The sequence below is a fragment of the Rattus norvegicus genome, chromosome 19 (assembly GCF_021556685.1).
Source record: "Rattus norvegicus strain SHRSP/BbbUtx chromosome 19, alternate assembly SHRSP_T2T, whole genome shotgun sequence".
In the NCBI taxonomy this organism is placed as follows: domain Eukaryota; kingdom Metazoa; phylum Chordata; class Mammalia; order Rodentia; family Muridae; genus Rattus; species Rattus norvegicus.
Window position 1 is genome coordinate 53,668,902 of NC_141552.1, and position 26,113 is coordinate 53,695,014.

At 46.5% G+C, this 26,113-nt stretch overlaps 1 protein-coding gene across 2 annotated transcripts in view; it reads left to right on the forward strand.

Annotated features, from left to right (window-relative positions):
• The window catches only part of Hydin (Hydin, axonemal central pair apparatus protein), a 345,749-nt gene extending 325,374 nt beyond the window's left edge, over positions 1 to 20,375 (forward strand). The window contains exons 77-86 of one of the 2 annotated variants that reach the window (XM_087594210.1): positions 2,029 to 2,227; positions 3,585 to 3,743; positions 5,810 to 6,087; positions 8,349 to 8,568; positions 9,657 to 9,869; positions 11,286 to 11,449; positions 12,250 to 12,400; positions 14,058 to 14,288; positions 17,486 to 17,710; positions 19,685 to 20,375. In XM_087594210.1, the coding sequence (XP_087450336.1) occupies positions 2,029 to 2,227; positions 3,585 to 3,743; positions 5,810 to 6,087; positions 8,349 to 8,568; positions 9,657 to 9,869; positions 11,286 to 11,449; positions 12,250 to 12,400; positions 14,058 to 14,288; positions 17,486 to 17,710; positions 19,685 to 20,167 (2,323 nt within the window). In that variant the 3' untranslated portion in view covers positions 20,168 to 20,375. 2 annotated transcript variants of the gene reach the window in all.
• Positions 20,376 to 26,113: the final 5,738 nt, after the last annotated feature.

Genomic DNA, 26,113 nt, shown 5'->3' on the forward strand with positions numbered 1-26,113 from the left:
TCTTCTTCTTGATTTGTAAAGGACTGTGCCAAATGACTGCTAGAGCAAAGTCCTATAGCTTCTGGTTTGTTTCCTCATGCAGTAGGTTTGGAAAGAAGCTTAAGCGGCGGTCCTCAACATGCTGCGATGACTCCAACCATAGCGTTATTGCATTGCTACTTCATAACTGTAATGTCAATACTGTTATAAATCATAATGTAAATATTTGGTGTACAGGATATCCGATATGTGATGCCCCACCCCCAAAGGGGCCACAACCCACAGGTTGAGAACCGCTGTTTTAGGAATTTTAAAAAAAGTGAATTGCACTGCAGTAAATAGCAAATCTGTACTGAGCCTAAATTGCCCAGATCAAACCTGCCTACATCATCCCTGAGGAACGTTTCTGTCTAGGTCTCTGTACTGCTTTTCAGACCACCTAATGAGAGCAAATCTAGTTCAGTCACTGGCCTGCATTCATGCACAAATCTTTATATCAGTCCTACAGAGAACACTCTACAATGAAAAAACGTTGTTATCTGTATTGTTCTGTGTAGTAGCCTTTAACTATAAGTGGCTTATTGACACCAAGGAACATCATTTTAATTTAACTTAATTGTAATTTTAACTGTAATTACTACATGTGTCCTGTCACTACCACACACACATCAGATGGCACACATCCACGTTCAAACATTAACTCTGTCTTAGCTGTGACACCAAGCAAATTTGTTTTATCTTACTCTTCTTGTTTTTCTTGTCTGTCTAGTTTTGTGATGGAGTCTCACTGTGTAGCCCAGGCTGGCCTCAGCTCATGATCACCCTATCTCAGCCTCCTAAGTGTTAGGATTACAGACATGTACCACCATGCCAAGCCCACATTTAAAATTTTTAAATTCTCTGTGCCTCTGCCTCTTTGCCCGAAGTGGGACCGCCTGTCTAGAGTCAGTACTGACAACAGTGCCTGGGACTCTGGAGGGGCTCAGTTACTGTTTGCTGCTTCTGCTGCTGCAATTATTATTCCAGATAGTAAATTGAAAGAGTGTCCGTTAGCTTCAAGCCAAAGAGATGGTGATTAAGAGCACTTGTTGCTCTTGCGAAGAACCCACCTTCCATTCCCAGCACCCACATTGTGGCTCATGACAATCTATAATTCCAGTTCCAGGGGACCTAGCACCCTCTTCTGACCTCTGGCATGGACATGACATGCATACATACATGTAGGCAAGCATTCGAGTGTATAAAATAAAAATGAATTATTTTACCCTTATCTACCTATAGTCTTTCACAATTTGATATCATTTCAGTCCACTTAAGGCCTTGAGCTCTATGCATCCATTTCGCTGGGCTCCTTCTCAAAATACACATCAGGAAGACCAGGGGAAATTTCACTAGAAAATATAGGTGTCTTCCTACCCGTGGGGTGGGGGTGGGGGTGGGGTGGAGATGATCTTTCCTCTGACCTCCAAGGGCACCAGGCCTACACAGTACATACATAAACAGACAGTCATGACATTTATCCAAATAAAAATGAAAATAAAGCAAATCCTTTTTAAAATTATTTAAATAAAATAAGTTTTTTTAAAGTACTTACTTGACTTTATCACATTTAATCCCTATATCAGCCCTACGAAGCAGTTGCCACTAACCCCATTTACAGATCAGGGGACAAGATCCAAATGGCCTGAGCACATTGTCCCAGGTCACACGGCTAGTAATTGGCAGATCCTGATCCAGACTCCTGTCCGCCCAACTCTGGAACGCACGCTGCACTCAACTGAGCACAGTACCTTTGACGCACCCCTACAAAAGGTGCAGAACTTGAGAGGCAATCTCAGGAAACCGAGCATCAGCGAAGCGCATGCACGAGCCTTCGGATCTGGGACCTGCTCCCACCTCCATCTCAGGCCGTGCCTTACCTAGGCTGAGCTACTTGGTTGCACCTAGAAGAACATGCTCTGGTCATCACTGCCGTCACCTTCCAGCTCGGAAGCACTGGAGACCCATCAATTCTTGGTGCTTACACTCCTCCCTCTTGGTCTTCCTCAGCCTAGATTGTTTATACACCAACACCCCACACGTCGAGGTGAACTTCAGTGTGGATGTGATAAAGCCAGGGAAGACACTGGAGATCCCAATCACCTTTTACCCCCGGGAAGCTATCAACTACCGAGAACTCATCCCCTTTGAAATCAATGGGCTCTCTCAACAGACAGTGGAGATCAAAGGGAAAGGCACAGAAATGAAGGTAAGAGACAGTGGGCAGGGCTTCAGAACCCTCCTCCCTCTTCCCAACAGTAGGCGGGGCTTCAGAACCCTCCTCCCTCTTCCCAACAGTAGGCGGGGCTTCAGAACCCTCCTCCCTCTTCCCAACAGTAGGCGGGGCTTCAGAGCCCTCCTCCCTCTTCCCAACAGTAGGCGGGGCTTCAGAACCCTCCTCCCTCTTCCCAACAGTAGGCGGGGCTTCAGAACCCTCCTCCCTCTTCCCAACAGTAGGCGGGGCTTCAGAACCCTCCTCCCTCTTCCCAACAGTAGGCGGGGCTTCAGAGCCTTCCTCCTTCCTCTTCCCAGACTCTCACCCACTAGAGTCGCTGTGCTTTTCCCCAGCCTCCTCCTCTCTGCTCCAAGGACTGTTCCCATCCCATATCCGGCCCTGCCAAGATAAGGTCCCTTAATCATACCAAGTAGAAAGGAATTTTTAAACTGGGCTCAAGTGAATCCTGGCTCTTACTCAGAACCAGATTCCCTGAGTTGTGGACTCAGTCAACTGCAAGCACTAAAGAAATGTTCTACATCTTCTTGGATACAGCGTTTCACCTGAGAGCCTGTCCTATTCAGACATAGGGTTCAGCTGTGAACCATCCATCCCTCTCACCCTCGGTGGTGAACATTCTCAGCCAGCTCTGGGTCTCGGGATTATCCAGGAACTTTTCCTGCCAGGTGACCCAGATCTATAGAAAATGGTCCTGTCCTGATAGTCACCGGATCTTCCGGGTACCTGATAACTACATCTGGTATTTGTCTGGTGACAGTATTTGCATTATAACAGAAGGTTTGACAAAAAAGGAAATCCAAGATTCTGAAAAATGCCTAAGATAGTCTAACAAGTGAGCAAGGCGGGGGTTGGTGGTGAGTAGCCACCTTTTGTGTCTTGCCAACAGAAAGCACGGCTCTTGCTCCAAAGAGAATTAAAGATAATCCATTGTGGACCAAATGTGGGTGACTAAGGGTTGGTAACGAGATTTGGGTTACCCTGAGTGACATGGTCCACAGTCCAAGAGGTCCCATGAGCTTTTATAGTCAGAGAACAAAAGAAAGTCGTGTGTGTGTGTGTGTGTGTGTGTGTGTGTGTGTGTGTGTGTGTGTGTGTGTGTGCGCGTGCTCTAAGCTGCTTCAGAGAGGGGAAATCTCTTCTGCGGGTTTCAGAGTTTCCATTGTTCCTGTCTTTAGGGCTGGTGGAAACTAGTGGTGAACTGAAGGTGTGTCTAACCTGAAGCAGTTAGGTCACCGAGCCAGGGAGCTGCCCCTGCTCCTACGGGGCACAGTCACCACACTTATTTCCCACTGACAAGCCTGACCTTCCTCCTCTTTTTCCCATCACACAGCTTTTAGTCCTAGATCCAGCCAACAGGATTGTAAAGTTGGGAGCTGTCCTGCCAGGGCAGGTCGTAAAGAAAACAGTTTCCCTCGTCAACAATAGCCTTGCCCAGCTCACCTTTAATCACTCAATCATGTTCTCCATTCCAGAGCTCCAGGAAGCCAAGGTCAGTGTGTGGAATTGGGGGGAGGCAGGGGAGGGGAAGGGGAGCCAACGGAAAGCGAGGGGGTCTGCAGGATGCAGAAAAACTGGCTAACCAGAGCAAGAAACCCAAGAAACTGGGACTTCGCTTTGCTGACCATTTCACACAGACAAGGAGGAAAACTCCCTTTTCCCCTTTTCTCATTAATCTAAAATGAAAATCCTCAGTCCCAGCAGGTCAGGGCTCTTAACTGTCCGACCATGAGTGCTTGCTTGCTTGGTCTCCTTACCAGGGGTGGGAAGAGTTTTGCATTTGATGTGCATACACGTGCTCTGTCCATCAACTTTACCCTCAGATGCCCCCTTAGAGAGTAACCAGAGCTGTTACAGTGACCTGTCTGGAGCCATTAGCTAAGGCTAGCTCCCAAAGTCATCACATTCAGGAAATTTCCGTGTTCTCCTCTGCCCTTCAGCTCACTCCCTTCAGCCTTAGTGCATTCCTGCAGACTGCTCCCTATTCAGGAGCACGGGAAGGACTCTGAAAGAACTGGCTTCCTTACACAGGTTTGGGTGTCTCCTTACCAGGACTAAGAGGAAAGAGGACGCCAGACAGGAATCCAGAGCTTTGGGATACACGAGTTCCCAACTTTAGAAAAGGCAGGTTGTGGGTCGACCAAGAGGCACTAAGTCAGGCAGCCTGGGCAAGCCGTGGGGTCAGTTTTCTGAGTCCCGGTACTTCCTCTTTATCATTCGTATTTCTCACTAGCAAACAAAATGATAGTCTTACTATGACATTTTTACACAAACGTATGTGTGTATGAGACTGCACCTTGTTCTTACCTCCCCATCCCCAGCTGCCCTCTTCTGGCCCCATTCATCCACTCCTGCCGCTCCCCATCCTCTCCCCAGAGAGTCTCCCTCCACTTTCTTCTCATGAGTATGTGTACATATGTGTGTATTACATGTTAAATCTAATCCGACATATGAGGAAAGGCATGCAATATTTTGCATTTCTTTCTTCCCATTATCCTGCCTCATTCCCTATTCCCACTCCTTAGACCTCTACCTTATGGCCTCCTGCTCCTGGTATGGCATGTATATACATACATGCATGCATACATACATGCATGCATACATACATACATGCATACATACATGCATACATACATACATGCATACATACATACATACATGCATACTGTTAACATTCTGTCTAAGCTCTGCCCCCACAGTTACCTGGCAACAGCCAGGGATGCCTGACATTATCAAAGGAGCTGCTTGCCCCCACTCTCTCTTGCTCTTGCCTTCTCGCTCCAGCTCTGCTCTGTCCTCTCACCCCTTCCCCCATCTCCATTCCCCTCCCCCCCGTGCCAGCCTATTTCTTTCTCTCTCTCCCTCTCTCTCTCTCTCTCTCTCTCTCTCTCTCTCTCTCTCTCTCCTGCCCTCTCAACTGCCCTCCCCAAGCGCCCTGAATAAACTCTATTCTATAATATACTGTTGCATGGCTCGTCCCTCAGGGGGAAAGGGGTGCTGAGGTACGTGGAGGCACCCCCTACCCCCACACCTGACTACACATCCACCAAACATATTCCTTCTCCCCCTATCTTTTTATAAAACACATACATACATACATACATACATGCATGCATGCATGCATACATGCATACATGCATACATGCATGCATGCATATGAGAGGAAGTATGATTCTTGTCTTTCTGGCTTCATTCCCTTAACCTGCTGCTCTTCCACCAGAGAGCACTTCTTGAGAAAGGCTGGATTGATGTTTCTTGTTTCATGTTTCCTGCTGCTGTTTTGTCTCCCACGGAGGAGGAAGGAGGAATTAAATGCCCACGAGGAGTTGAAAAATGGGACGAGACAGGAAATTAACATTTGTTGGATACACATGACCTTGCCCTTCACTGAGGAGCAAATCAAGGGGATGGTATGAGCCACTTATCAAAGATGGCCCAGCTGATGACATAAGAGAGTTAATCCCTGGGCTGAGACAGTCCCGGCAGCGAGGCCTCGCGGTGCTGAGGTCAGAAGCCTTCCTTGTTGTCATCTTCTGAGCCATTTATCTTTCTAAGCAGGTCATCACCGTGGAGCCCTTCCACAGTATCACCATGAAGCCTAAGGAAGTCTGTAAACTAGAGATTACCTTTGCCCCCAAGAAGCGAGTCCCTCCTTTCTCTGAGGAAGTCTTCATGGAATGGATGGGGCTACTGCGTCCCCTCTTCCTCCTCAGTGGCTGTTGTCAGGCCCTGGAGATTTCCCTGGACCAAGAACATCTTCCCTTCGGTCCTGTTGTGTATCAGACACAAGCCACACGGCGCATTCTCATGATGAACACAGGCGATGTGGGTGCAAGGTAGGACGGGCAGCAGTGTCTCCCACCAGATGCCGTAGCAGACAGCCGCATCTCTGAGTTTTGTTCCTCGCCTCAAATGAAACAATCACAGTGTCAGCTACTGCCATGGTGGCACAAAAGAGAATATTGGTGCATGCCCAGTGTATGCCCACCACACAGTTCATCCAACTTGATTTCAGCAGTAACTCTACTGAACAACTAATACTATGATATAATCTCTGTGATTGAGATACTGAGGCAGGAGGATTTTAAAATGCATAGTGATACCCTATCTTTAAATAAATAAAAAATAAAAAGAACTGAGGCCAAGCATAGTGGGTTATATAATTCCAGTGCTTGAGGCCTGGAAAGTGGAAGCAGAGGGATTAAGAGTTCAAGGCAGCTCTGGTTCTCTATGTCTAAGGTCAGTCTGGACTATATGAAACCTTGTTAAAGGGGATGGGGGCTGCTGGGGATGTAACTCAGTGGTAGAGCAATTGGGTAGCATGTGCAAGGCCCTGAGTTTAATTCTAAGCATCATTTAAAAAAAAGGAAAGAGAAAAAGAGAAGGAGGCATGAGGGAGGGAGAGGTGGGGAAGGAGAGAAAGAGGGAAAATGTGGACAAAGTGTACTCCCCAGGTATCATTCCTATCAGATAGAATTAGAAAAAAATACCAGTAAGACAATTCTCAATCTGTTTTAGTATAAATGCAGCATATAAGATAGAGTAGGGGCTGGAGAGATGGCTCAGTGGTTAAGAGCACTGACTGCTCCTTCAGAGGTCCTGAGTTCAATTCCCAGCAACCACATGGTGGCTCACAACCATCTGTAATGGGATCTGATGCCCTCTTCTGGTGTGTATTCATAAAATAACTAAAATAAATAAACCTTTTTTTTTAAAAAAAAAGAAAGAATTAAAAACTAAAAATAAAAAGTACATTAAAAATCATTGAGTAACTTTCCCCCCAAATCACACATGTAGCAACAAGGAAGCATGGGTACAAGGCTGGGCAGGCTCACATGGAACCAACCCCATCTCTAGGAGAGGTGATTTAGCTCCCTCACTTCCCGGATGTAGTGAGATCTTCACAGAAGAGGCTCAGAAATACTACAACCAAGAAATAAGAAGACAGGACCAGAACCCAGGTCTTTCCTCTTGCTGCTCATGATTTCAACATGACTGTCCAAGATACCCATTACACACCCCAGGGCTCCTCACCATACAGACTCAGTGTTATGGCACCAAGGGGGATATGATATGGTAGCCATGTTTTGAAAATCCTAGTATGTACCAATAATCCTCTGCCATGTGCCCTTACCAAGGGCCTAACCACAGGGATGTCCCCATGGAGCCATCAAGATCCCATGCCACCAAGAACAGGCATAACTCTCTCATGAAGGGCTTGTCACCATCCCCCTGGATGTAAACAGGCAACACAAAGTCATGATCAAGGCTATCATCCTCAAAGACTATGGTCCCTAGTCCAGCCACATGTTAGCTATACCATCTGGGAACACACACGTCTGTGTTCATACATACATTCCCTAGCTTGTCATTCATGGATGATACATGCAGCCACTTCTCACCCCATGTCTTAGTCAGGGTTTCTATTCCTGCACAAACATCATGACCAAGAGGCAAGTTGGGGAGGAAAGAGTTTATTCAGCTTACACTTCCACATGGCTGTTCATCACCAAAGGAAGGCAGGACAGGAACTCACACAGGTCAGGAAGCAGGAGCTGATGCAGAGGCCATGGAGGGATGCTGCTTATTGGCTTGTTTTCCCCTGGCTTGCTCAGCTAGCTTTCGTACAGAACCAAAGACTACCAGCCTAGGGATGGCACCACTCACAATGGGTCCTCCCACCCTTAATCACTAGTTAAGAAAATGTCTTACAGCTGGATTTCACAGAGGCTTTTCCTCAAGGGAGGCTCCTTTCTCTGTGATAACTCCAGCTTGTGTAAAATTGACACACAAAACCAGCCAGTACAACCCCGTTCAACTCTGAGCAAAAAACCCTTACCCAGAGAGTGATCTGAGCTCACGGTCCCTAACCCACCTCTCCTCTGGCAGAGCTGCCTCCTCCAACATCCTAGGGAGAAGTCAAACAGGGGCTGTGTTGTCAAAAGCCCAGGTGAAGTTTTGTTCTTGTTTTTGTTTTGTTTTCTGTTAGTTTTTGTTTGGTTGGTTGTTTGGTTTGGTTTGGTTTGGTTTGGTTTTTGCATACCCTTGGAATACTAACACACTATCACTCTTGTCTTCTTTTTCCTTGAAACAAAAGGTTTAAATGGGATGTCAAGAAGCTCAAGCCCCACTTCACCATTAGCCCTGAAGAAGGTTACATCACCTCAGGCACAGAGATTGCTCTAGAAGTAACCTACCACCCCACCGAGATAGGGAAGGAGAGTCTCTATAAAAACATTCTCTGCTTCATCCAAGGAGGAAGTCCTCTGTGCCTCACCCTGTCTGGAATCTGCGTGGGACCACCTGTAGTAAAAGAGGCAAGTAGGCATTGCCTGAAGTGGGCCAAAAGCAGGAGTAAGCCCAACAAGAGAATTCAGTCCTCAACACCCACATCAAGCCTTGAGCCCTGCTCCTCCCTACCACAGGGACTTTGCATAGGCCATACCCACTACTTGAATAATCTCTCTTCCCTCTCGGTTTACTTAGTCCATGTTCTTTCTTCAACTTCTTTTTTTTTTTTTGTTCTTTTTTTCGGAGCTGGGGACCGAACCCAGGGTCTTGCACTTCCTAGGCAAGCGCTCTACCATTGAGCTAAATCCCCAACCCCCTTTCTTCAACTTCTGATTCAAGCATTATATCATCAAGGAGGCCATCTAGATCAAACTCTGTTATAAGAACTGTGTGCAGCGACTGGAGCACAGCCCAGCCAATGGGTGCTTGCTATAGGAGCATCCTTATCCTTCTTGTGGGGCAGGAGGAACTTGAGTCTTGAGTGCAGGGATGACACTGTTTGATTTGTACATCAGTGGAATCAAACCAGATGTTGGCAGGCGTCTGCAGAAGAGAGACCAATTAGAAACACTTTCCTTAGATGAGGGGAGACAAGACGGTGGTTTGGATGGCATGGCTGGCACAGGGAAGAGCAGGAGGTGACTGTAACACAGCCCATGAGTTCAGCTGGGCTAGCTACTGGCCAAGGGGCTTCAGGAACTCACCTGTCTGCATCCCCACTGTGCTGGAGTCCCAGACACGTGACCTGTCACACTGGGCACACCTGGAGGCTAGATTGAACTCAGGTCCTCATCCCTGTACCGAAAGGATTTGACTGACAGCATGTGTGTAACCACCACACAGTGCAGTTGTGTGTAGCTGTCAGGAAAAGGGAAGCCAGGACATTTGCAGGGAAATTCATGCAACTTCTCCTGAAATAAATGAAATGCCTAGTAAACATTTTTGACTGAATGGGGTGGGGAGGGAGATTGTCTATTAGAATTTACTATGGGAAACACTTAAAACCTCTACACACACACACACACACACACACACACACACACACACACACACCACAACACACTGTAGCTCTGGACCCTGTAGACAGTGAAGGCGACTTTCCTGCTTCCTCCAGGTGGTGAATTTCAACTGCCAAGTGCGCTCCAGGCACACGCAGACTATCCTGCTCTCAAACCGTTCCAACCAGACCTGGAACCTGCACCCCATCTTTGAGGGTGAGCACTGGGAGGGGCCTGAGTTCATCACCTTGGAGGCCCATCAGCAAAACAAGCCCTACGAGATCACCTACAAGCCCCGAACCATGAACCTGGAGAACCGCAAGCACCAGGTAAACTGAGGCCTCGCTGCCTGCTTTCTAGCATAGGAGAAGCAAGGAACTGGGTGGGCAATGGCTAGAAGACCATATTAGAGCTCAGAGTTAAAAGAATGCCCAAATAAGGAATGGGTATCCAGATCATGGGATGATGATCATCACGGACAATGGGGAGCCATGACAGTTGGCAGGCAGTAGCTTCACCCCTTTGCCTATGTTAGAATCTTAGAATCCTGAGGCATGGCTCTGAAATGAAGCCCTAGGACTAGACACCGAGCAATTCGTACTCAGTTTAAGTACATCAGTGGCATGATGGTAGCTGTAATAAAAGTCAGAAGAGGGCCAGTGAGCTGGCTTAGCTGGTAAATGTGCCTACCACCAAGACTTACCACCAACGTTCAATCCCCAAGACCTGACTTTTGTAAGTTGTCCTCTGATTTCCATACATGCAATGCCATATGTGTGCACACACACACTTGTGCACACACACACACAGAACTACATACATACATACTGAATGAATGAATGAAGGAAGGAAGGAAGGAATGGATGAATGAATGAATGAATGAACAAATGAATTAAAGTATAATTTAAGGACTGGAGAGACAGCTCAACAGTTAAGAGTACTTGCTATCGGGCTGGAGAGATGGCTCAGCAGTTAAGAGCACCCGACTGCTCTTCCAGAGGTCATGAGTTCAATTCCCAGCAACCACATGGTGGCTCACAACCATCTGTAAAGAGATCTGATGCCCTCTTCTGGTGTATCTGAAGACAGCTACAGTGTACTTATATATAATAAATAAAATAAATCTTTTAAAAAAAAAGAATTAAAAAAAAAAAAGAGTACTTGCTATCTTACAGAGGACCTGAGCTCAGTTCCCAATACCTATGTTGAGTGGCTCACAACCATCTGTAATTCCAGTTTCAGGGGAATCCAGTGCCCTCTCTGGCCTCCATAAGCCCTACACTCCTATGCACACACCCACACACAAACATGAAAATAAAAATAAATTATTATAAAACCTAATTTTAAAATTCTGAAAAGGAAAGCATCTAGTCTTCACACTTAGAAGCAAATGGTATTCTCTTCAGTCTTCACTATGTGTCCAACACAGTGAGCTTCTGTTTCTGTGAGAGACCCTGTCTTAAAGGAATAACATGGAAAGCAATAAAGGAAGACCCTCAGTGTCCTCCTCTGGACTCCCATGGTTACACACAGGTGCAGTCATCTACATATCTATGTGTACAACACGCGCGCGCACGCGCGCGCACACACTCACACACACACACACACATACACCACCTACATACCAAAACTTAAAAATTTTTTAAAGTATAAGTGTTAGGTTTTCTTGCCCCCTCCAGGTCAGGTAGATGTCTGTGAATAAAGGGTCTACTATGTCATTCTTATTTGTGGTTTCTTCTTCCAAGGGCACTCTATTTTTCCCACTCCCGGATGGGACTGGCTGGCTATATGCCCTGCATGGGACTGCCGAACTCCCCAAAGCTGTTGCCAATATCTACCGTGAGGTTCCATGTAAGACTCCCTATACTGAGCTCCTGCCCATCAGCAACTGGCTGAACAAGCCCCAGAGGTGAGGGTGTAGGATGAGCAGTGGGTGCGGGGGGAGGGGGGGAATGGCTTCCACCATCCAGCTTGGTCCTTCACCTACAGAGAGCGTCAGATTTGGGGGAGTCAGAGACACAGTCCTCAACATAGCCAAGTGTCTCATGTCTCTGTCTTCTTGCTCAGTGTTGATTCTTATAGATCCTACATGTTATGGACCCTTGAGCACTGCCTCACACAAAATAAATGCCCAATAAACAATGGTTCTGATGGTCCTAACAGTCAACACCTTTGTTGTTGTTGAGTGTCTTATAGCCTGAGCTACCAGCCAGAGGAGATATTGTGCTTGCAGTAGGAGATAGAAAGGAGAGATCAAATAGCCTCGTCCTTCCCTTCCCATGAGAAGAGACTAGAAGCACATCTCCCTGGAGGCCACCTGCTTGGCATAGTAGACAAAAGCTCAGGTCTAAGTCTGCATCCTGGTTTTGCGAGTAGCTACACATGTCTGAGTGTGTCTTCTTCCTTCCTTGGGCCTCTCTTTCCTCTTCCTTAAAACAGAGGCGTTAGTGAAGCAAACCTCCTCTAGACATTGTGTCCTCTGAATATCTGTAAATACCATAAAGAGGGACTCCTGGGTACCTGACTCGATAAATGGCAGCTGCTGTCGTTCTCAGTGACAGAGCAAAGATGAGAGCCACAGACCCAAACAGTCTTCATGGAAACAAAAGTAGGCTCAGCCCCTTTCCTTCCCACCATTGGACAGTCTCACTGTCTCTCGGTGTCTCGTGTCATTTCTCATCGCCTCTCTCCTCTCTGGTACGGCTCCAGATTCCGAGTCATTGTGGAAATATTGAAACCAGAGAAGCCAGACCTAAGTGTCACTCTGAAGGGCCTTGACTACATTGATGTTCTGTCTGGCTCCAAGAAAGACTACAAGCTGAACTTCTTTGCCTACAAGGAGGGACTGTACACGGCAAAGGTACTGCCATATCAAAGGTGCCTCCCCCGAACCCCGGAAGCTTGGCACTGGGGTGTTAGAGAAGAGCAGATGCTAACCTCCAGGCACTCGCTGTTCTGTGGCCCAGAGTGGTGACTATGCTATGCTGCCTAATCCATTCATTTGTTTAGGTATCCACTGAGCACACAGCCATGTTCTGTGCCAGTAACACAGCAATGGCTGAAGCCGGGCAAAGTCTCTATTCTCAAGAAGTACAGTCTAGTAGAGGAGAAAGACATTCATTCTATCAGTGTGTAACTTTCAAATAGGATAAGTGCTTTGAGGCAGGGAAGTGTGTGTGGATTCATAGCTCACAGAAGTCAGGCCTGGAGGCTTGAGTGGTGTGTGTTTGTTTGTTTGTTTACAGGTAGTTTTTGAAGCTATTATTAGTGATGGAATCACAAAGAGAAAGATCTATTTTTCTGCATCCTACTCTTTTTTTTAAAGATAGATTTATTTATTTATTTATTTATTTATTTATTTATTTATTTATTATATATAAGTACACTGTAGCTGTCTTCAGACACACCAGAAGAGGGCATCGGATCCCCATTACAGATGGTTGTGAGCCACCATGTGGTTGCTGGGATTTGAACTCAGGACCTCTGGAAGAGCAGTCAGTGCTCTTAACCGCTGAGCCATCTCTCCATCCCGAGAAAGATCTTAAAGTATACACTTAGACAAGGTCTTTAAAAGAATGTATGGAAAAGCCAGGCTGTATAAAAAAAATTGCCACCTAGTAATAATAAGATTAATCATCTGATACAGTGTATTAAAAAGAACAAAACCTTGAGTAGACGCTACAAAATCAACTGCATAAAATCCAGGCATGGTGTCACATACCTGAAATCCCAGCACTTAGGAGGTAGAGGTAGAAGGATTCGTCATTCGAGGCCTGCCTCTGGATTTGGGTACTAGCCTGACCTACATGAGACCCTGTCTCCAAAGAAATGTGTTTGGAGTTTATTTACGAATGGCTGACAAGCACACAGGGCCAACTTCCCCTTTCTCCGGGGAAAAGAATTCTTGACAGATGACCAGAATCAGACCTGGGGAGAGAGGGCTGCTTAGAGCTCTGAAGTCTCCCCGTGCAGGAAACTTCTCTCTACACGTGACCTTGGACAAGACACCGAGCTTTGCCACACTTCCATTCCCCCATCCGTAAAGGGTGATGTCACTGCAGATGCATTGTGGGATCATGTAGCCTGGCAAATACTAATCCCCCAGCAAGCATTAGATGCTGTCTGTCATTGTCGTCATTCTCGATAACAACTCTGGCAGCAACAGCACTAGGCATGAGGCCCACCCCAGCTTGAAGGTCTGAGGTCTTGCTTGTCTAAGGTTGCCTAGCTGCCCCCACTAGCAAAACGCTGACAATGAGCCAAGCCGCTCTAAAGTGTCTTCTGAAGCAAACCAAGATTCTTAAATCATCTCTCACCTGAAAAAAAAAAAAAAAAGCCAGACTACAGCCCCTACAGAGAAAGGCTGCCTAGCAGGGATTAGACCAGCAGGTCATGCCACCCCAGTACCTTACTGCATGTTCCCAGCAAAACTTCCAGACAGCAGGAGAGTATGGACAGAGGATCCTGGGCTAACCTCTCCTCTCCCCTGCTTCTTCCTACTCGCACTGTGAACACAGGTGATCTTCCGGAACGAGGTGACCAACGAGTTCTTGTACTACACTGTGAGTTTCAGGGTCACCCCTTCTGGCATCATAAAATCCATCCAGATGACAAGCCCAGTCCGCCAGAGCGTATCAGCCTCCATCAAGTTGGAGAACCCCCTGCCTTATTCGGTGACCTTCTCAACAGAGTGCAAGTTGAATGACATCAGCCTGCCTTCCCAGTTTGCTGTACCTCCAAACTCTGAGGTAGGCCCTGGCTGCCAGGTGACCCTTAAGGACTATGACAGTGACTTCTACCCATGGGGCCTTTGGGTCTATGTTCTGCATAGTTTGAGTGTGGGCCAGCCCTGGTATAGGGAAAGAGGAATGACAAGGGACAAGCAACTTTGTATTTCTTTCTTCTGCAACTAACGTGAAGTAGGGACCCTTGGCTTTGATGTGACAGGTACAATGGACTTCTGTATAATGACTTTTGTCTACTGATTGTTCGCCTTGTTTGGACTAAAGAGAAAGCATCTTTTTGCTAATTATAAAAGTAGCACAGAAGTAGAAGTGTACATTAGTGACTGAGCACTTGCCCAGCATGTAGGGGGTATCCTGGGTTTGATTCCCAGTACACACACACACACACACACACACACACACACACAAAGTAACATGGATCTTAGTGTGCAAAGGAAAGCAAGGTGTGAAAAGTATCAGGAGAAAAAACACACACATACATGCTACAGTAAAAATAAAAAAGGGGCATGACCAGTTCCCACTCGTGACTGCTTCATGTGGCCCCCTGGTACTCTCGGACCCAGGTGGTCGCTTCCTGGTGTTAGTTCTGGCACCATAGGGCCATATAGAACTAACCTTCATGTATCTCAGCTGCAGCTGCTTCCCACATAAGCCTAGCTATCTCCTAGCCCCAGCAATCTCTCTGTTCCCATTGCTAGTCGCCCTGACCAGCCCTGGCCAGCCGGGAGCTCTGGTCCCAGATACCCAGTAAAATCAAGACTTAATAAACTATAACCCAAATTCTCAATCTACAATAAATCCACAGAATAAATTCACTGCCAACTAATAAGGATAGAAACCGCCCACCTAGACATGGCAGAATTGACCTAGTCCGCCCGAATCTGGGTCAGCCTGCTCCGTCGTCTCCATCTTGATTTCTCTCTTTAGACTTTTCCTTGCCTAACCTTCCTTCTCATCCAATGATAGGCTATGCCTTATCCTGGACATACCTTGCTGCATAATGACACCATCCTACACACACAAACACACACACACATATAAATAGACATACATATGCTTATACATATACACATCCATATACATATAAGCACACATAAATATACATACATACCCACACACATACACATACACCACACACACATATCTATATGCATACATGTGTATACACAATACATATATACACATACCCACACACATACACATGCACCACACACACATATCTATATGCATACATGTGTATACACAATACATATATACACATACCCACACACATACACATGCACCACACACATATTTATGTGCACACATACACACATAAATACATGTATACACACATATGTACATGTGCCCACACATACATGCATGTAACACATGTTTCTATGCACACACATGTACACACACATATACATATGCATGCTTATACACTTGTTGCTGTACTTGCTTATTCAGAGTGTTCTGGAGAGGCGCACAGACTGTGGTTAGGAGTATATGAACCAGGAGAACGTGGACTTTCCTATCAGTTTATCATTCCAAAACTCACCGTCTAAATGTTATTGAAGTCCCCACTCTAACCTCCCCCCCTCACCCCTTGGCCAACTCTGCCTGTACCCTTCACTACTCCAGCCCTTCCTTTGCCTCCAGAATCCAGGTTAGTTTTCTCTGCACTCCTGCCCATTGTCAATGGGATTTAATCTGCCCTTTGTCTCCTGTATCTTTGGTGTGATCAAGTAAACTCTACTCAGAGATTTCTCTCCAAGCCAGGCTGTTTCAGAAGTAGGATTCAGCCATTGGTCAGTTCTCACGATCTTCCTATTTTTGCTGCAGCACTTGCCCAGTGCAGGTTCTCGGTCTGAGCAATCAAATGTTCTCTACTGCCCCACCTAGGCTAATCCTATGACAACACCTCAGAGCTAAACTGGAACCAGCCCTCCAGCTCCCACCGCCCCTGTCAGACTACCCCACCAAGTTTTCCAGGTTACGTGGATCACCTCAGTTCAGGGGTGAGCGGGTTCTCTGGCTCTCAGTGTTCATGATGCCAACCAAAGCCGAAGCTATAATGATACCAGACTCATGTCATTTGGTTCTCCCAGCTCACCTTTGAGTTAGAAGTTGCCTTTATTTACTCTCAGTTTCTTTATAGATGTTAGCTTGTTCTTGTTATTCTGAACCCAGCTGATCTGTGCCCTTGGGAGCAGGATAGGTAACTGAGAAGAAGCCAAACAATGTTGTAACTACTATTCTCCTCTTACCCCCAAACTGGAGAACTGTGTGTGTTTTGTGTTTTTTTTTAATAGCTACTTACAGTAAAACATTTCAAGCTTTATAGAAGTATACAAAATAGAAAGTTTTAAGTCCCGTACACATTTCCCCCAAATGCAACACCAAAACCAGCTGGTTTTGACTCTCTTCTACAAGCCAACAACAACAGAAAAAAAAGGGGGGGCCAGCGAAGTGGCCCAGTGGGTATATGCTCCTGCACATGGGCTTAACAACTTGAGTTTTGGTCCTTGGATTCCAAGATCAAACCAGGAGAGAACCAGTTCCAGAAAGCTCCCCTCTAACCAGTGCACATGTGCACACAAACAATAAATTAATTTTGAATCAATAAGTATGACCTTTATATCCATGTTTTCCAGGCCTCCTTTCTTTCCCCTACCATAGCAACACCTCTCATTACAATTCTACCTCCTTCTTTGTGGCTGTATAACATTCTACTGAGATGGGAAGACCCTAAGTCATTCAACCCGTTTCCTGCCGATAGTTGCATTTGAGTCATTCTCTCTGGGCTATTATATAGAATGCCCTTTGGTTCTTGTTCTGTTTTGTAAGAATGGGGGGAAAGAGGATGTTTCCCCTCCAGAAAATATAAAACCCAGAATGCTTTTGTTCTGAGAATAACTGTATGCAAAGAAGGGGCTGGGTGACCTTTAACCTCCTGTCACTCTCCATCAATGTGCTTTCCCAGGAATGGCCAATACCTATTTCTTAGATTCAGATCTGGAATGGAAAAATACCTGGAACAGAGAAAGCTAGAGGGCAGAAAAGACAGGGAGAATGGGCCCAGGGTCAGCTTCAGTATGTGTATGGGAAGCATCATTTTTTGCCATCGCCTGCTGCGAGGCCTTGGGTAGGTCAGCTGGTGGGAGGCGACAGGCCAGACAGACTTCCAGCATGACAAGAGCCTCCTCCTTCTCTTCCAGGGAACGTTCTCGTTTGAATTCCAGCCCTTGAAAGCTGGAGAAATCTGCGGGAGACTGACCTTGCACAATGGTGACTTGGGCTACTACCAGTATGAGCTCCTGCTGAAGGCCTTGCCTGCACCCCCTGAGAAACCTGTCCACTTCCAGACCGTTCTTGGCAGCAGCCAAAGCATCTTAGCGAAGTTCACCAATTATACCCGGCTGAAGACTGAGTACTACTGCAAGGTGAGTGGGCTGCAGGGAGAGCGAGAGGACTGCAGGGTTAGCGGCCCTTCCCTGGTCAGAAGTCTGCATTTAAAACTAATGAGAGGCTCAGAACTGCAGTGCATTCTTATAATCCAACTCACAGGAGGTAGCAGGAAGGGATCATGGATTTGAGGCCATCCTAGACTTTATAGTGAGTTCTAGGTCAGCCTGGCCTACACAGTGAGACCCTGCCTCAAAACACAACGATGCTAGAAGGGTGACTCCAAGGGTATAGAGATATGAAACTCAGAGGCAGCCAGGTCCTGTCACAGTGACCTTCGCCTTGGAGAACTGAATCTTGCCTAGAAACCTCGCAGAACCTGGGCTCGTCCTCTGCAGACTGTCTGCTGTGTTAAGCGAGGCTTGGGGAGGGAGACTTTGCTTCCCACATTGTGCTCAAGGAGCGATAAAAGAAGACAGTATCACTTGGCATCATGAAAGCAGGCTGTGGGATCAGGCATGAATTTGAATCCTTTTCCATCACTCTGAAGGAATAACTTGATTAATCTCTTTAAACTATAAATGGAGATAATGGCTTTGTCTCAGCCATTTCCTGTTACTATAAATGAAAACCATAGACTGGCTAATTTATAAGATGAAGAGAGAAATAGATAGATGGATGGATAGATAGATAGATAGATAGATAGATAGATAGATAGATAGATAGATGATGGATAGATAGGTGGGAGGGGTGGGGTGGATGGATGGATAGATAGATAGATAGATAGATAGATAGATAGATAGATAGATAGATAGATAGATAGATAGATAGATAGAAGGGGGTGGGGTAGATGAATGGATGGATAGATAGATGGATGGATGGATGGACGGATGGATGGGTGGGTGGCTGGGTGGGAGGGAGGGGGTGGGTGGATGGATGGATAGATGGATGGATGGATGGATGGATGGATGGATGGATGGATGGATGGACGGACGGACGGGTGGGTAGTTGGGTGAGTGGATGAATGGATGGATACCTAAGAGGCTTATTCAGCTCATGAACCTGGAAGCTGATAAGATCAGAAGGCTGCATCTGGTAACGACCTCTTGCTCTTGAGTGCTCCCCCAAGGAGTCCCAATCTCATAAAGGGTGAATCTAAGTGGTGGAGGAATGGGGTGAGACAGGACTGGTTTTTATGAACAGATACACTCTCAAGCCAGCAACCCAATCGATATGCTGATCCATGGATGGATTCACTCAGACAAGAAACTGCTGTCATGGCCTAGTCTTCTCTTAGAGATCACACATCTTTAATATCTCATCGCAGAGATTAATTTCCACCATCAGTTTTAGTGATGACATTCAAACCATAGAAGCCTGAACAAGAGCCTCACAGGGGTCCTATGAGCACTTATGTGCCTGAGTGCGTGAAATGCATCTGCAATGCCATCTCCTAAGCCCACACCCCATAGCAAGCATTGCACATACTTTAGCCATGAGAGCAGTTGGCATATAAGATGGAGATGACAGGTAGTAGGGGAGTCAGTCTGTCACAGTCACTTGGGGATTCTGCTACAGAACAAGTCCGATCCCAAATGCTTCTGGTCAGAGCATCTGGGACTCAAGGACAATTACATGTGCTAGGATACAAATAGCACCTTTCAGTCTTGTTCAAGCCAGACTGCCCACCTCCCATGTGAATGGAGAGAGAAGAAAACTGGATACAAAGAACAGTTTCAGTTCCCCCCACCAGCATTATCTAGCTACATGTCTTCAGGCACATTGTTAACATCTCCTGGCCTCAGTCTCTCAGTAGCAAAGTTGAGGTAGTGATGGGTAATACCTACTCACAAAGACTTCAGCTCCACAATGTATAGGCCATTACATTACAGCCTGCCCAGACTCTCACAAACGCAAGTTCTTTGCTGTCTGCTAATGGAAGGGCTCAGCTTGGGTTCCCAATGGTCTCTTTAGGACCCTGTGTGAATCAAGGTACTTTGTTTCCCTTTCAGACTGACTGTTCTGACTTCCACACAGAAAAAATTATTAATGCAGCCCCAGGAGCCCAGGGTGGCACTGAAGTCAGCGTGGAAGTCATCTTTGAGCCCAGCCATCTGGGTGAGACCAAAGGCATCCTGTGCCTGTCGTCACTCATAGGTGGGGAATATATCATCCCACTCTTTGGAATTGCTCTGCCCCCCAAGCCCCAAGGCCCCTTCCTGATCAGAGCTGGATACAACATCATCATCCCCTTCAAGAACATCTTCTTGCATGCAACAAACTTCTCCTTCATTGTGGAGAACCCAGCCTTCACCATCCGGGCTGCAGAATCTGTGCGGCCCAAGAAGATCAACAACATCACAGTCTATTTTGAGGGGAACCCGTCAGGCAGTAAAACCCCTATCACCACTAAGCTGATTGTCACCTGCCCTCAGTGTGAAGGCACTGAATCTGGAATCAAATGGGTTTATTATCTGAAGGGGATCACACCTTAAGTTACAACTGCATCAACTGGCAGCTGTCCTCTCAGACTATAAGCCATGCCTCGTGCTGTCCCAACAAAGAATAGAGAAGAAAAGGAGAATTTTCCAGGGACTTTATTGTATGTGTTTAATTGTAGGAGAAGTGATTTTATATTATATTTTACAAATACAGATGTGAAATTTATGCTCCACATTAAAATTTATAGTGACACACAACAGATCTACATTCAGGCTAAATGAGTCTCTGACAGTCTCACAGCTGCGTTCCCCACACCTAAACACCCTGAAATCCCAGTTTGCAAAGAGACACATGTACCCGACTCAGTATCTTCACACAGCACTTACAAGAGTCCAGTACAAGGAACGGTTGACTCTTCTTAAAATATCATCACCCCCAGATATGACTGTATTTTGATGTGATGCCATTTCTGCGTTCTCTTAAAATCCAAAGAAGTATCGTCTTGGAGTAATGAACAAGTCACAGTAGGAGGACCTGGGGATTTTGGCCCTCACTGTTTCTCTTGCATTTTATAGCATCAGCCTCCAAATCCCATATCTATTGCCTGCAGGATGTAAGTCCTCATTGGAATTTGGATCCTAGAGAATGCTAATGGAGACTCTCTCACCTCCTACTCACCTCCCCAGCTCTGAGTACAGCAGTCAACTGGAGGACACTGATTCTCAGCTCATTTATACATATCCACCCACAGAATTCTCACCCAAAACCCACCCTCCCCAAATACTGATTGGAGAGGGCTGGGGAGGGGCGTGGTTACCATATATTCTTATACATATATGCACATAAAATGCAGGGTGAGAACAGGGACCACACAGCAAACATGGTCGTTCATGTGTGTGACTTCATCTCAGTCAAGAATCCTATCCATGGGGGCTGGGGATTTAGCTCAGTGGTAGAGCGCTTACCTAGGAAGCGCAAGGCCCTGGGTTCGGTCCCCAGCTCCGAAAAAAAAGAACCAAAAAAAAAAAAAAAAAAAAGAATCCTATCCATGGTAAGGACCTCCTTTGAATATGATTAAACCACTGGCCCTGGAGTAGATTTGCTTCTACAGACACTTAACTCTCACTGAGTATTCCAGCTCCTCCGACTTTTCTTATTCCAGGCAGCCCCCTGCAAGAGAGAGGAGTTATGAAAGCAGATAGCCACTGGGAATGATGTCTCTAAAGCAGTGGCTGTCCAAATGGTCCATGGGCCATCCCCAGAAGCAGCACCTGGGAAGTTTCTAAAGAGCCAAACCCTCACACTCCATCATAGACTTGTCGAGTTAGAAACTGTGGGATACGACCCAGCCACGTGCCTTTTAATAGGCCCGGTACCTATTATAGACATGGAAGGGGTAGTTTAGGGGTTCTCTTTGGTTGGTTGGCTGGTTGGTCGGGGTTTGCTTCAGCTCTTTTGACACAAGATCTCAACACATACATAGCTCAAGTCAGCTTTGAATTCCATTGCTCTCGCCTCAGGCTTGTGAGTGCTAAGATTACAGTGTGTGGTGCCACGCTGACTTAAATGGTGGTTTTGTGTGTGTGTGTGTGTGTGTGTGTGTGTGTGTGTGTGCACATGTGTGTGTGCACATGTGTGTGCATGGGAGTCAGAGGAGAGCCTCAGTCTTTGCCTTTTACCTAAAGACAGGGTCTCTCTTGTTCACTTCCCCTTGTGCTAGGCCAGCTGGCCCGTGAAACAGAGATTCTCCTGTAATAGCATCCCATCTCCCCCTGTGGGCATGCTGGGATTGCGTGCACTACTGTCTCCAGGTTTTAGTTAGGTTCCTCTATTCAGACTTAGATTGTCAGACTTGTGCAGCCAGTGATTTGCCCACTGAGGCATGTCTCAAGCCCTTAAAGGCAGGAAAAAGAACCTCCACGTTGTGTACCCCCCTCCAACCCTCAGCCAATATGCTTTTAGACTCAGACCTATAGTTCATAACCAATTCATTTCATAGTCGATAAAGATACTAAAAGGAACCAGCAGGATGGCTCGGCAGGCGAAGGAAGTTGCTGCGAAGCCTGACCTGCATTCAATCCCTAGGACCCACCTGGGAGAGCTTGAAAGTTGCCCTCTGGCTTCCACACACATGTGCCATGACATGCATGCCTGTAGACACATGTGCCCATTTAAAATAATTTTTAAAAGATACAGATAATAGGTAGAAAGTCAAAAATTAGGTGACAGATTTTTTTCCAATGGTTGGGTTGAGCAAAGGCCAAAGTATCCAGCAATCTGGGAGGCGGTTAAAACCCAGTGAGCAGGGTTGAGGATTTAGCTCAGTGGTAGAGCACTTGCCTAGCAAGCGCAAGGCCCTGGGTTCGGTCCCCAGCTCCAAAAAAAAACTCAGTGAGCAGCTGCTCTGACTGGCAGATAAAGAGGCTACATAAAGACAGTAGTTTCCCAATCTTTATGTCAGGATCTCTGGGGAGGACTTTGCAAAACCAGATTGCTGGGCTGTTCCTCTGAAACACCAGCTGAGAACCGCTTCGTCTTTGAAGAAACCCCTTTGGTCAGGGCACAACATCACCTGGAGCTTCTCCATTCATCATGGCATGGCTTTTACAAGCGTCGGTATAGCTGTTCTTAACAGTTACTAGGGAACCATTCCAAAGTCTATACTAGCAAGCAGACAAAAATGGAGCTACAAGACAAGTCATGGCTGTGAGAAAGGGGTGAACTTGCAGCCAGGCATATGAATTGCCCTGTAGTCTGGAAGAGTGAGAGTAGGAGTGCAGCCAGCAGGGTCAGAGAAGAGGAGGGCGGGCGGAGGCTCCAAGGATGGCCACAGGTCTTCATTCACAGTCCCACTGCCAGTCCCGGCGTGAATAAGTGACTTTAATTACTCTACATCGCTAACATATCGCAGAAGTTTCTTCCTAGAAACTTCTGACCTAAAGGTAGGACAAAGTGTGAGTTTGGCCTTTAAGGAGAAACCTGATTTCAGAATGCAATTTGGGGAGAAAAGAGCTCCTGCTGGTCGGAAAAGGAAAAAAATAAACCGTGCAGCTTCAGTTATTAAAGTCCTTGCCACAGTGTGAATAGTGGGAACCTTGGGAAATTCAGTTTGTATTTATGAAGGGGCCAACTCCAAAAAGCAAAGGAGCGGATGAAATATTCTACTAGACATGAATTCGCTGGAAACAAGCGCACCCTGGAGAAAACAGACCCAAATCACCCCCATTACTTTGGTTTAATTTTGTCATTGCGTGAACCAGCATCCAGTGTTGAATGCATAAACTTGCACGGCATTTTGGAATGTCCTTGACGAGTACTTGATTCAAGGTAAAAGGAGGAAACTAGTAAACCACGTTTTCTTAGGGCGCAAATCTCTCTACACTGAGCCAAGCTTTTGTGCCGGTCGGGAGTGGAGGGGCTCCTTCCTCCATTCACTGGATTGTGTTGGAAACACTTTTGCCACTTGTAAAACCCTGTTGGTAAGAAAGCACACTGTCTTGGATTCCTGCTGGTTAATTTCTCTAGGACTTAGTGAATTTTGGATTAGGCCCAGCATTTGTTTACTGTGGACACAAAACATGATTGCCAGCCTAGAATCAATCCAAGTTTATTTTCTCTCACTTGAGGTGGATCAACAGTCCACGTGGACTGAGTTGGGTTCTCAGTCCAGAGAGCCACAAGGCTAAATCAAGGACCAGCCTCATCTTCGTGTGAAGACTGGAATAGGAAAAGATACGCCTCTAAGTTTCCCTTGCACTGTCAAAATTCATTTCCTTGTGCCTTGTGGCTGGAACCATACTTTCTTGGCAACAGATGACAGGGGACTGCTCCCAGCAGCTAGAGACCACTGTGATTACTATCGTTGGCTGTTCACAACATGATTCCTGTGGCCACTAGGAAACTCTTCAAACCACTTTTCGGTCTCACCTGATTATATCAGCCCCACCCATAATCCCCCCCCCCTTTAATTCAGCATCACTTACAGATTCTTATTACACCTGCAAAATCTCTTCTGCTCGGCAACACAGTAATTATGTAATTCATTATATTTACAAGAATTTTTCACATCCAAGGACTCTGCCTGTTACAGCCCTTCCCCCCACCCCATTCACTATGTCTCTGAGCTATGGGGCTAAAGCAGATGCTACACTTTCAAGATCATGGCGAGCTTTGCACGTGTGTTTTTCCTTGTTAAAAAGGAGTAGCATCTTGGGTCTAAAAATACCAAATGCAATATTCCTTGGACTCGATGGTAGGCTAGCCCTACTTGTCCCAAGTTCCTGGACCCTGGGAGCTTTGATGAGTTCAGATACACATCCCTAATAACTGCATCTTTAATCACTCTATAGCCACAATTCCCTTGCTTCTGATTTCATCACACAAATGGAATATCCTTTCCACCATTTAATGTGACAATCCAAAGCAGCTGTTTTCCAGTGGTTCCATCTAGACCCGTACCTTCCCCTCAGCACATCTGGAACCCAGCCCCCCTTGTTACCAAAGCATGGACACACGTGTACTCTGACTCCGACCTGGTGGGCTGGCAGCCACTGTCAGTGTTGTGGGGCACCCACCAGAGAAGTCTACTCAGACGTCAATTTAAGCCAAGTCTTCGTTAACTGGTCAGTGACTACACTGGGTGTTTGGGATCCCAACAGAGCCCTGAGGCCTTTCTCAGAATGAACTTTACAAAACCATATCCTGGGTTGACATACTTCAGTTAGGAAGAACAGTTAGCCAGAAGCAGAACTACAGAAGTCAAAAACAAGGTTAGTGGGTTGGGGATTTAGCTCAGTGGTAGAGCGCTTGCTAGGCCCTGGGTTCGGTCCTCAGTTCCGGGGGTGGGGGGGAGGTTAGTACATTTGGAGACTTCCAGAATTATGGACTTTGATGGATTAGGTCTTTGTTTTAGTTTTGGCAGGGGGTGCTGTGTGCAAGCTGAGTTTTATGGCCTGAATGGACTCCCATCATGGTGTCAGTTGTGATAAAGTCTGGGGGTCTCTTACACTTAGTACCTGCAACTTTAGGAGATAATATCACTCTTCTTGCTTTTTATTGATTTTTTTTTGTGAGTTTCACATTATGCACCCCAGTATTGCCCATCTCCCTGTCCCCTCATATCTGCCTTTTGCCCTTACAACTTCCCCCTCAAGATGAAAAACACACAAACAACAATCCCCCCCAAAAAAGCATAGAAAACATCTCATTGTGGAAACTATAACATGCCATAGTATGTCCCATAGTATATGTCTCTGTCCATACATCTTCATTTGCAAATGTTCACTATAATGAGTCTGGTTCAAGATCTCTGGCTTCTGTGACACCATCAATAATGGATCCTCATCAGGACTTCTCCCAGTCATCCTATTGTTGCCCTGTGTCATGGAGATCCTGTAGCTTTAGAACAGCAGGACTGGCCTTTCATGCGTCCCAACCATTTGTTGATATACATGTTGAGGTGGGCCATCTCAGGGCCCTGGATCTGGGCCTGGGTGGTAGCAGAGCTGGCTAGCCCACCGGCTCTCCCTTATCCACATCACCAGGGCAAACTCCAGCACTGCTGTGGGTAGGCCAACCAATGCTACCATCAGCAGGAGGCAGGTCAGCTCTCATGCCCTCAGGGCCAGGACACCCACATGCATGCCTCCAGAGCCAGTTGCACTGTGCTGCCCAGTCAAGATACAGGGTCCTTGTGCTGCAGCCTATGAGGAGCTGGACCAGCTATTGCACACTCTTACCCTCGGAGCTGGCTCACCCATGCCTTCACCGACAGGGCCAGCTTCACTGTGTTGCCTAGGAACGGTACAGAACCCACTATCTCGAGTGCTACAACCAGCAAGGGACAGGACTATCTCACCTCCTCTACAACCAGTAAGTTGGGAGGGGCATCAACCCCATACCCATGCCATGGCAAAGAGGTGGGGCCAGCTCTCCTGAATTCTTACCCTTAGGGCTGGCTTATTAATAACCCTTGAGCGGGCCAGCCCTACTATGCTGCC